Raw genomic sequence first — 11263 nt, 5'->3', positions numbered from 1 at the left:
ATATATACTGTATATATATAATCTATCTATGTATCTATCTCTATATATCTAACTATCTCTCTATATATGTATATCTTGTATACATATATACATATATATGTATATAAGAGACACACACCGATATATACTTTACTCAACAAATTCTATTGTGCGAGTATCTGAGTTTACAGTAATAAAAGCACATCTGAGGGCTTTCTGTTCTTATTCATTATCATTATTAATTAGTGATTCATAAACAGGTGCTGCTAATATATGAGAAAAAACAAAAACATTTAAATATACAAATTATTTTTGTGCTCCATTATTTGTCCCCTTACATCATGTCCTTTAAGAAAAATAGGTTACGTACTTATGAGTAGTAAATGTTTAGATTCTAACAAAAACTAAAGCTCAGTCATGTATTTTATTCAATGTTTTGTAAGTTTTCTGTTTCACCTACATTAACTGAACATGTTTTAATCGTTGCTTTTTTCATCAGATCTGAATATAAAACTCTCATTATATGCATAATTTTAGAACATATCTTAGAATTACTAAAAAAAATGTTATTTAATCAGCTACAATTAATCATGTATGTATTAATCTGAAGGCACACCATCTGCTATTAGTCAATGTATAATTGTGGTTACATGTTTATGAAACAATATCTCACTTACTGGTGTTGTACATACACTAATACTAAGGTACTTTATCTGGAATATTACTTTGTACTTTGACCTTTATGAAATGTGAGTTAAATCACCTCAGTGACACCGAGAAAGCTGTTAATTATTAAGACAGAAATGGTGAAACAGTGATTAATGATTACAGCACGATCACATTTTTACAGTCCTACCTAATCTGTTAATTTGAATAAAGTTAGCATGTTGCACGTCTGCAAAGCATCCTTGAAATATGACTTTAAGGCAAATAAAAGGTTCTGTTGATCTTTTTACTACAGCCAGTTTGTATTTTGGGTAAATTCTGAAACTTAAATGGGAATCTGTGAGAAAAAGGCAATTTTACATGAGAGAAACTGATTAAATCTTTGACGAACTTGACACAATTACGGTTACTCAAAGCAGAAAACAAAGCAACGAATCCAATGTTTTTTGTACCTTTGTCAAATGTAAAATAAATGAACATGCTGCTTTAAGTTTAACTTCTGCCAGGCAGTAAAATAATTATTCTTACACATGAATTGTCAGTTTCTTACCTTTTCTAGAGCATAACGCATTAAAAATGTATTTAAAATGCACGTGCCTTATTAGAACAAGCTCTTACCTTCTTTGTGGGATCCTCCTGGAGTTTGGAGAAGAAGAAGGAAACAAGATGAACAGCCAACATTATGATACACAGAACAGACCAACAAAAACAGCTGGTCTGTGGATACGACCGCGTACTGGGCAGTGGACACTTCACTAAAAACAACAAAAAAAATTGTTTGCCTTCAGTCACTGCCTGTCAGGCTTTCCTCTTCTTCCCGAGTCCACTGAGCACTGACAAACCACCGCACCTACTTAATGATTAACAGGACAAGCCCTTCTCATCTTCCTCACCCGATCTGAAGATTCACACTTTACGACTTAATCTGGATTTATTCTGCAGAGCCTACAGTTCATTTACAACACATCCAAGAGTTACAGAGGGAAAAATATTAAGTTCATTTAATTTAAAGTGACTTAAAGAAGTAAAATAAAAGAAGTTCTGACATTTAGCAATTTAATTCTATTTGGAGCATTAAAAAAAAAAGTTTATTAATAGAGGTTATAAATATTCAAAATATTTCTTGGCAGGGGTCAAGTCCTAACTAGACCAAACTCTCCCACCTCCCTTTTGGTAATTCAAAGCTCCAAATCAAAACAGAATAAAAATCCAGTTAAAGCGTTTTTTATTAAAAAATGTCACCTGTTTAAATGTTCAGACAAGAAAGTATAGAAATGAATCCAGATGTGAACAGCAACGGGAACAGTTCATCCTTATCTCTGTGTTTACAGTTTGACCTGCTTTCTGAAGAGTCTCTTGCTTGAACAGAGTGAAATAAAAAAAAAAGTCAAATGCATCTACACTGGAAATGTTTTTGCATCTAAAACAGCATTCATGCTCCTCCTGACAAAAAAATATAATAATCCTATCAGACAAATCTGAGCACAGCTTGTTGGAAGTTATATGTACTTAAACAAGAACAAAAAACTTTTCAAAGCTATTCTGTTCACAAAAAGGGAGAATTACTTTCCAGACGCCCACTTTTCAAGACACTAATCAGGAATGAGTATTTTCTAGCCATGCCCAATTTGTCCATGTGTAGGCAAAAAAAAAAAACCAAAGGTGGTGATTTTTGTTGCACATGTTAAACAGATAGTGTAAAAACACTTCAAGTCTTTTGAAGTTTATAATCCAGACCAAATGTCCAGAATCAAACTCCTGTTGTGTCCATGTTGTGTTGCAGTACGGCACATCTTTTTAATTCAACACAACTGAGCTGTGGCTTCAATGCGTTATCAATGTCCATTAAAACAGAGCTAACCATGATGATGGAGGACAACACATGACTGTTTCTACTCTTCTACTGCTTCTTTTTCCTTCCGTCGTTCTGATTTTGTTCTGCATTGAGTGCATTCTGACTTTCTTTCTGCTTTTGAGACCATTCCTTCTGGAGCTGCTTGAGTAAATCTGGAGTCAACAGCCCGTCTCTCACCAGTCGACTCGTCAGAGAGAGATTTATCCTCTCTCTGGAGCCTCTCTGATCTTTGCTTCTGGTCAGCAAAGTGTTGATTGATCCTTCATGGTTACTCCCCGCTTGGCCAAGTGTTTTGCTCTGTATCTGCAGAGGGTCTGTGAGCTTTGGGTCACTGGTTCTGATCAGACGGGTGATATTTTGGACACCCTGTTGAATGATGTCATCAAGTTCATGCTGAATTTGTCGTATTGAGGCTGTATCTGGAAACATATCCATGAAACGGTAGCTACAGAGACACAGAAAACAACAAAATGGATTAAATCAGGCTAGTTTATCCACCTTATTCCTAGGTTCCACGCTGTCTTGCGTGAATTACGGGCGCAATTTCCGGTGAGGACCAGAACCGGCATTTGTTATTGTGCAAAAAGTACAGCGTTTTGGGTGGTCTCTTCACGTTCATATATTTCAGCCACATTCTTCTTAATTCCTCATCTGTAGGTAGGCGATGGAAACTATACTGCTTCACAGGAACATGTTTTTTTGTTTTGGGTCCGTGTTCAAAACACTGTAGTTGTAGCCACTGATTTAGTTTGGTCTGGTTGTTGAGCAGCCATGAACACAACAGGTGTCTGAACTCTGTGAGGCTATTTTAGTAAACTTTGTGGTTGTTACGGTGGTGGGATGCATCACAAACAACGATGAGTCCAGCTACAGGCAGGAAGAACAACCTTCACATCAATGTGAAGAAGATGAAGGAGATGGTCGTGGACTTCCGACGAATAAACACAGCTACCTCCCGCTGAACATAGGAGGATCTGCGGTGGAAGTGGTCTCCAGCTACAAGTACTTGAATGTGCACCTGAATGACAACCTCAGCTGGAGCAACAACATCACCAGCCTGCTCAAGAAAGCTCATCAGAGACTCTACTTCCTCAGGCGGCTGAGAAGAGCTGGTCTGGGAAGCTCAGTCCTCACCTCCTTCTACAGGTGTGCTGTGGAGAGCATCCTGTGCTCCAGCATCAACGTGTGACATGGTTCATGCACAGCTGCAGAAAGAAAAGCTTTGCAGAGAGTGGTGAAGGCTGCACAGAAGACTGTTAGAGTCAGTCTCCTCACCATCACAGACATCTACACCTCCAGATGCAGGAAGAGGGCCACCTGCATCATGAAGGACCCCACTCACCCAGCACACACACTTTTTGCCCCACTCCCCTCAGGAAGGAGGTTGAGGAGCATTAAGTGTAGAACCACTAGACTGAGGAACAGCTTCTACCCTGAGGCTGTTAGACTCATGAATCTCTAACCAGAATCATCACTGTGAAAAATCACATCATGTTGCTGCTGATCTGTTTCATGTTGCTGCTGATCTGTTTCATGTTGCTGTATTCATTCGTGCTCATCTGCTCACACAGACTCATGTTCGTGCTGCTGTTCAGCGTAGTTTTTGTACTACTAGTGCTTAGTGTATTTTAGTTAACGTTTTTCTTAGTTTATATCTTAGATCTTATTACCGTTTTTCTTTTAGATTTTATACTTTTGCTGGATGCAACTGGGACCCTGTGTACACAATTTCGTTCCACCACATGTACCACATGTGGTGTGAATGACAAATAAAGAAACTCTGACTCTCTGACTCTTAAATAACTGTAAACAAAACAAAAACAGTGTTTTATCTGCTAAACTGAATGCAAATGACTTTCAAATAAACCACAGTCCATGCTCCATGGTTAGTCGATGTTTACTGCTACTTCCTGTGTCTGACAGGAAGTAGTACCCATAATCATTCAAACAGTAGAGCCCCAAGGAATAAGGCAGATACAAGACTTATTAAAATAATATGCAATAAACAACTACACTCATAAACATCTAGAGAAGTGGAAATGCAAAGTGTTTACCTTAACCAAAGGTACAGATCCAACACGTCATGGACAGCTTCTAGGTGAACCAGGTCCTTGATGTTTTTGGGTGCAGCCACAGGCCAGCCAATGTGCCGACAGACCCAGTTGAATGTTAAGGGTTCGTCTCGACTGAACTGACGTGCAAACTGAAATAAGACCAATAAATTTGTTCAGGACAGTATGTAAAATTAAATACATTAATAACATTATAAATATTTTTCACAACCCTGTATGTGATTTTTTTTTTAACATTTGCATTCATTATGTATCAAATATTTTTCTTTGCTCATTAGCAACAAATAAGCTCTAAATCACAAAAGTTACTTCAATAATTTTTTTTCTAACATCAGCCTAAAGTGATCATAAAGTAAAAGAGCTTAGAACACAGTATTTAGTCAATAAATTACTGCTTCATTATTCTACAATACTGACTCCACCGTTTCTCCATCAACTATCATCAGTGTTTTCAGCACAGATTTAGGATTCCCATCATATCTTATGTGTAATTTTACTTCTCCTCACTTTTAGGAAGGACGTGCATACGAAGGGCTGCTTTTTGTTGATGGGGGCAGTACAAAAGACGTAGCGTGACCTCAGGTTAAGCGGTATATGCTGAATCATATCAGCCAGAAACTTGAAGTCATCAATGTTGCAGACAAAATAGAGACCATCAACTTGAGAGAGGCTGACAAAGATGTCCTGAAAAAAAGATGGAAGAGAAATACATGACTACTGGAATTTTACATACACTTGAACTTTAATGTTTGTCTGCTTTTTACTTTAATAACAACACATTTTGTTGCACTTATCAAGACTTTTTTGGTAATAATAATAACAGAAACATATCTCTTTGTTAGTTAAGAGATATACTGTACATTTTTTGGTCTTTGAAAAATGTATATGCTTAAAAAAAAAAAAAGAAAGTAAAATGCAACATATTTTACCTTTCTTGGTCTGTTAACATAATCAAAAATTTAATTAAAAATGATCAAATTGCCATATTATATTTATTTTTAAACCTTTAAGAACTATTGCTTTTGCTTAAAATGCTTATAAATAAAATTGCCTTGCACCAAATGTAACTGCACTGCCTTTACTAAAAAAAGAACAAAAACAAAAAACAAACAAATATGATCAGATACGTGCCACTCTAAAACAAACATGGTTACTCACTACTAGGTTGGAGAGAGTTGCATCAGGCAGATGATAAGCAAACATCTCGATGTGCTCCGCAGTTGGATGGAGACCTGCGGTCTGAGACAAACAAGGACATAAAACGTTTGTTTGGTTCATGGGATGCAGACTAAAAGAGCAGTTTTATGCTTTAGATACTACTATGATCACCTCTACGGGCTCTACAGAGTAGCTGAGGAGTTCCTTCAGGACAGGAAGGTCATCTCTGTGCATGGTTGTGACTTCTCCTTCTTTAAATTTGGAGGAAAACCTGCAGAGAAGACCACTTTGATATTTCAAACTTATAAAGAATATCTGGCTCGTTTCCCTCTAAATGTTAAGTCCACTGGAATGAGGAGAACCTGAGACAGAGAAGACACTGACCTTCCTGCTCGGCCTGCAATCTGCAGAGCTTGTGATGTGCTGATGGTCTCCATCTGTTTCTCTCCTTTCTCATTAATGTTGGGCTTTATCAGCGAGTTAAAGATGATACGCTTTATACTCCTGAAAAGATGGGGAAGAAGGGCAGAAGACACTGAACGAGCAGCATTTTGTTTAAGATCTTGTGTACATGACACAGATTTCTGACTTTTGACAGTCCAGACAACATGTAATACTGTAAATAAGTCTCAAATGTCAATGAGAAATAACCATGGAATAATAATAATGGAATAATTTGACTGCAACTAACACTTTTTATTACGCTATACGGCTATGTAATTTTGTTTGTGTGACAGTAAAACTTGAGGCGGCAGTGGCATCAGTTCTGCATTATGGTGCTTACAGGTTGAGGCCCATGCCAATAGCATCTGTAGCAACCATGATCTTACAGGGGTCATCGGGGTCATTGAACTTCTTGGCCTGCAACAGCTTGGTGCCTGAAATTAATGAAGAATAAAGACTTTTTACTGAAAAAAAATATATCTATCTATATATATCTATCTATATCTATCTATATATATATATCTATATCTATCTATATATATACACACTGTATAAATAAACTTAGAACAGGGCTATTCAACAAAACTGTTCAGGGGCCACAGTTTCTGAAAGCCAGCAGCTCAGGGGCTAGAAATCCAGCAGTTAAAGTTATTGTGTAAATAAATCAAGTTTTACAATGATCTGTTACCTTTTAAATGTGTTTATTTTATTGCATTGAATCATACATGCAATAAACAGAACCCAAACCCAGTATTATTTATTGCAGAATTTTATCAAAGTTTCAGTGTCTTAACATTTAGCCCAAACTACAGACAGAAAAGGAATATTCAGGACTGTATTCAGGCAATAAGAACGACTCGTTTCCATCTAGAAAACACACAGTTATTCCTCACACATTGAACTGCCATGATTCTACCGCTGCTCAACATAAAATAAAACACCGGGTTGATCATTTTTTTGGGTTTTCTCATCAAATTAAGAATAAACATTTTCAGGATATCCAATCATTTTACAAACTCCTGGAATGTCCGATAAAAACCACAAACACACTCACCTGGAGGCAAGCTGCCGTATATTACAGCACACTCTAGTCCTTTGACCTCGATCTGTCTGCTCAAAGAGTAAATGTCATTTTTATTGAAGCACACGATACAGTCTCCTGGCCTCAGGTTATCCAACGACTCCAAAGCATAATTCAAGATAGATAATGGAGTTAAGCGCTCATAGGTGTGAACCTGAGGACGGAGGAGAAATATCAAGGGGATTGCAGTTACTCCACACAGAAAGGTTCGAAAACAGCCCTAGAAATCTTGTCCCTGCCTCACCTCCACCTCCTCTCCAGTGGTGTACATCAGCTCTTTGATAAAGTCTACAGCTGCAGGTTCACCACACACGTGGATCTCCTCTGCACACAGACCTGCACAAACACACAGGAGGATGAAAATTTAAAGAGGTTCAACTAGGTTTAAGGCGAGATAACAACACATGTGTTACAAACCCAGTAGTGCTCTGGTCCACGCCCAGCCTCTGGATGGATCTTTGATCATTTGAATTTCATCAATAACAGCCACCTCGTCTACAGAAACACAAAAAATACAAACCACCTGAGGTAAATTATTCCGTCAATCAGTGATTTGTACTTAATCCAATCATAAAATGGTTAAAAACATCTCAGAATGAAGATGAATGCGAATCTTCACCAGGGGATAAACAACAGGCGTTTCTGTTCGGACGGATGCATTTTGGAAAGGAACCGCTCTTTTTAAAGAAATTTAAAATGTTACAATGTGCAAATGGCATGAAATATATTTGAATTTGTTATCAGCAACTCTCCTGTGGGAAAGAACTGGAAAAGACTGAAAATGCTCACCCTATCAAAACAAGACAGTTTTTAAGAATCAAACAAGATTCACTGTAAAGACATAAAGGCAACACAATCTACAATATGGACAAAAATTAATGACAAATGCATACGATAATTCTCTTTTTTATCAACACAGTAATGCATCTCTCTACTAAATATTTAAATATGAATAAAAAAATAAAAAACAAACAAAAGTTTAAAGTGGAAAGAAAAAAAAAAATCGAGCCAAGTGAGAAGCACAAACTGAGAACAGATGTATTTTTCCAAAGAACAAAGCAAAGGGATGAAATGCAAAAACATACATTACTAAAACAACTTTTCAGTTGTTCATTTCTATAAAGTTTTTCATTTAAGAATAAGTTGATGTTGATGCAACGTGATTACAACAATTAATGTGATGGTATTATTTGCCCAGAAACTGACAGGTCGATGTAAAATACAAAAAATATTATTTGGTCAACTTCAAATTACTTCATCACCAAAAAAAATCCACAAAAAATAAATCTTCTATGTCCTTTTGAAACAAATAGGAAAAAAAATACAGATTTCACTTCAACTTAAACACTAAACACCCACTGAATAATATATCCCTATTTTAATTTAGAATTTAGGATCTGTGCTTTGGATGACGTTAATTTTCTTCTAATTAATGCACAATGTAAAGTGTATGAGATTACGGTTAACATCTTGAAATCACACCACTACAACAACAAACTGTGCACGTTATGTCTGCTTACAGGGTGTGGTGACACTGCACATCTCAATGGTGCACGCCACATGTCCAGCTGCTCGACCATCCGGGTCTACAAAAGTCCTCTCCTCGCCAGTAACCAAGTCGCATGGTACATCCTGCGAGAGGAGACACAGGCATAATGACGATGGAAGCTTGACAGGAAATGACTTCAGATAAAAAATAAATAAATAAATAAATAAAAAAACAGATGCTGCTTTTTCTTCCTGCAGATTGCCATTTTCATCCTTTCTGTTTTGGAAGTTCTTACTCCGTTCATTTAAAAACTTTAAATGAAAACAACTCACTGCACTGTTGCTCTTCTCAAAGATCTCATGGGCCAGCAGTTTCAGGGGGCCACAATAGACACCAGATTTTGCTGTAAGGTAGCGCTTGATGGCATGGTAGGTTTTTCCACTGTTAGTAGGTCCAGCATGGAAGATCACCTTCCGGTGGATAGCTCGAGTCTCAGGGTACCTGATGTACACACAACCACTTATGAAAACTACAAATAATATATAGAGGTGATGGTACCTCAAAGTGTTAGCCACAGAGTAAACAAAGGCATAAGAATGATTAAATCAGGTCTGATCTGTCATGTATACCAGTTTGCTGGGACTCTCAGGTCTGAAATCTTTCTCAGGTCATCCATACAGTCCAGCATCGGAAAAATTTGTTTGGCATGACGCATGAAGTACGGGTAGATGTCATCAACATGCCCTGGAGAAAAGCAAATATTACAAACAATAGAAGATGATTAAAAATCAATTAACAGAAACTACAAGAAGAACACAGTCAGCGTGGATGACGTACCAGCACTACAGATGATGTCATTGAGGATAATGTGCAGATCAGCTGGCAGTGATGCCACTTCCAGGACATACTTCCTGAAGTTGATGAAAGCTTGGTGGAACAGACGAGCTGTTTGGCCACAAAAAGGAACACAGTCAATGAGGTCTGTGCAAAAATCAGACTGCAGTAGAAAACAAACCAAGTAAACTTTGACAGTCCTGCAAAAGGTTACATTAATATCAGCATCAAAAGTCTCATGTGGTCACATCAGTGTTCATTTGCTTTCAGTTAACGTATATACTGTAGTAATGTCTGTGTACAAAAAAATCTGGCATGTTAAATCCTGCGATTTGGTGGTTAGGTGGTTTCCTCCGCAGGGTGGCTGGACTCTCCCTTAGCGATAGGGTGATAAGTTCAGTTATCTGGGAGAGACTCAGAGTAGAACCGCTGCTCCTCCACATCGAGAGGAGCCGGTTGAGGTGGTTTGGGCATCTGGTAAGGATGCTCCCTGGGCGACTTCCTAGGGAGGTGCTTCGGGCATGTCCGACTGGGAGGAAACCCCGGGGAAGACCCAGGACATACTGGAGAGACTATGCCTCTCGGTTGGCCTGGAAACAACTTGGGAGTCCTCCCAGAAGAGCTGGAAGAGGTGGCTGTGGATAGAGATGTCTGGGCCTCTCTGCTCAAGCTGCTGCCCCCGCGACCCGACTTCGGAATAAGCGGAAGATAATGGATGGATGGATTTGGTGCATAAACCGTCAAACAAAATGTTACAAGATTTGTCAGAGGTTAAGGTACATGGATATGAATTCTGTCAGCTTATTACTTACAATCTAGGCCATGGTCTGCTGCCAGCTTCTGCATCTCTTTTCTTTTGTAAAACCGGTTCAGAACTTTGAGCAATTCACCTTAAATTACAAAAACGAACAGCAAGAGATGAACAGAAATCAGATGAAATGCAGAGTTGATAACATGCGACTTCATAACAAGTAGGTGAGTCTAACATTATGTATTACTAGGAGCTCGTTTCTCTACACGCTGAATAAACTTCCAAACAAAAAGTATCGCTTTTGTGACTTTTACTCACTTTTATCAAGAGGCTGAGTCAGTTCGGCTCCTACACTCCCATCATCCGTAGTGTCAGTGTTCAGGGAGACGGGAACAAACAGCGAGGTGTCCGGAAGTTTTGGACTTGAGCCATTTGAAACACCTCTACAGAAAACAGCAGAACCACTCGGATACTGATGGAGTAACAAACTAGAGTCAGAAGTAAAACGACAGCTACCGCCTGCGATGCGACTCGTACGGGTGTTTAAGTGGCGTTGGAGCCGAGAAAACAAATGAACGCAACGGGTTACAGACATGTCTGAGCGCGGTTCAAATAAACGAAAAACAGCAGCCTTTTAGGACTTTAAAAATACGCATATTACTTATTATTTTCCATACAGGTTTAATAGTAGAGATTACATGAACTCCAGCAAAGGACGGTCAACACCATTTCTTTTCCTGCCTGCAATGCAACGTGCAAAAGGACCCTTTTGCCCACATATATGCCTGCATGAAAATTGAACAGAAAAGGTTTATTCAATATCGTCTTCATTTATTATTTGTTTGTACCGACAGATCTTATATTAGACAGTGAAGACATATTAAACGGAAAATTTATTTATAAAAATGCGTGTGAAAATAAACAAGCTATTTTA

At 38.1% G+C, this 11263-nt stretch overlaps 2 protein-coding genes across 2 annotated transcripts in view; both read right to left on the bottom strand.

The window, feature by feature from the left end:
* Nucleotides 1-1326, bottom strand: part of LOC119425956 (hexokinase HKDC1-like) — a 15957-nt gene extending 14631 nt beyond the window's left edge. The window contains 1 exon segment of the mRNA XM_037693517.1: nucleotides 1239-1326. Coding sequence (XP_037549445.1) covers nucleotides 1239-1326 — 88 coding nt within the window.
* A 644-nt stretch (nucleotides 1327-1970) lies between these two features.
* On the bottom strand, nucleotides 1971-10978 carry supv3l1 (SUV3-like helicase). Its single transcript, XM_037697482.1, has 16 exons — nucleotides 10648-10978; nucleotides 10391-10468; nucleotides 9582-9689; nucleotides 9374-9488; nucleotides 9077-9245; nucleotides 8776-8887; nucleotides 7673-7750; nucleotides 7500-7591; nucleotides 7229-7409; nucleotides 6515-6608; nucleotides 6115-6234; nucleotides 5902-6001; nucleotides 5731-5811; nucleotides 5080-5256; nucleotides 4555-4703; nucleotides 1971-2945 (listed from the first exon to the last, which is right to left on the bottom strand). Exons 1-16 carry the CDS (start codon nucleotides 10922-10924, stop codon nucleotides 2546-2548), a joined length of 2331 nt encoding a protein of 776 aa, XP_037553410.1. The 5' UTR covers nucleotides 10925-10978; the 3' UTR covers nucleotides 1971-2545.
* Between the last annotated feature and the right edge of the window lie 285 nt (nucleotides 10979-11263).

This window comes from Nematolebias whitei, chromosome 2 (assembly GCF_014905685.2).
Source record: "Nematolebias whitei isolate Nwh7 chromosome 2, NemWhi1, whole genome shotgun sequence".
In the NCBI taxonomy this organism is placed as follows: domain Eukaryota; kingdom Metazoa; phylum Chordata; class Actinopteri; order Cyprinodontiformes; family Rivulidae; genus Nematolebias; species Nematolebias whitei.
Note: the sequence above shows the minus strand (reverse complement) of the source record. Positions and strands in the feature narration are given on the sequence as shown.

What these genes read in the sequence shown, in the direction of transcription:
- supv3l1 (XM_037697482.1), bottom strand. Translation starts at nt 10,924, where the DNA reads ATGTCTGTAACCCGTTGCGTTCATTTGTTTTCTCGGCTCCAACGCCAC. An exon ending in ACTCTGTAGAGCCCGTAGAG is followed by an intron (nt 5,812 to 5,901) that starts GTGATCATAGTA and finishes TGTTTGTCTCAG; the next exon opens with ACCGCAGGTCTCCATCCAAC. An exon ending in CAACTCTCTCCAACCTAGTA is followed by an intron (nt 5,257 to 5,730) that starts GTGAGTAACCAT and finishes TCTTTTTTTCAG; the next exon opens with GACATCTTTGTCAGCCTCTC.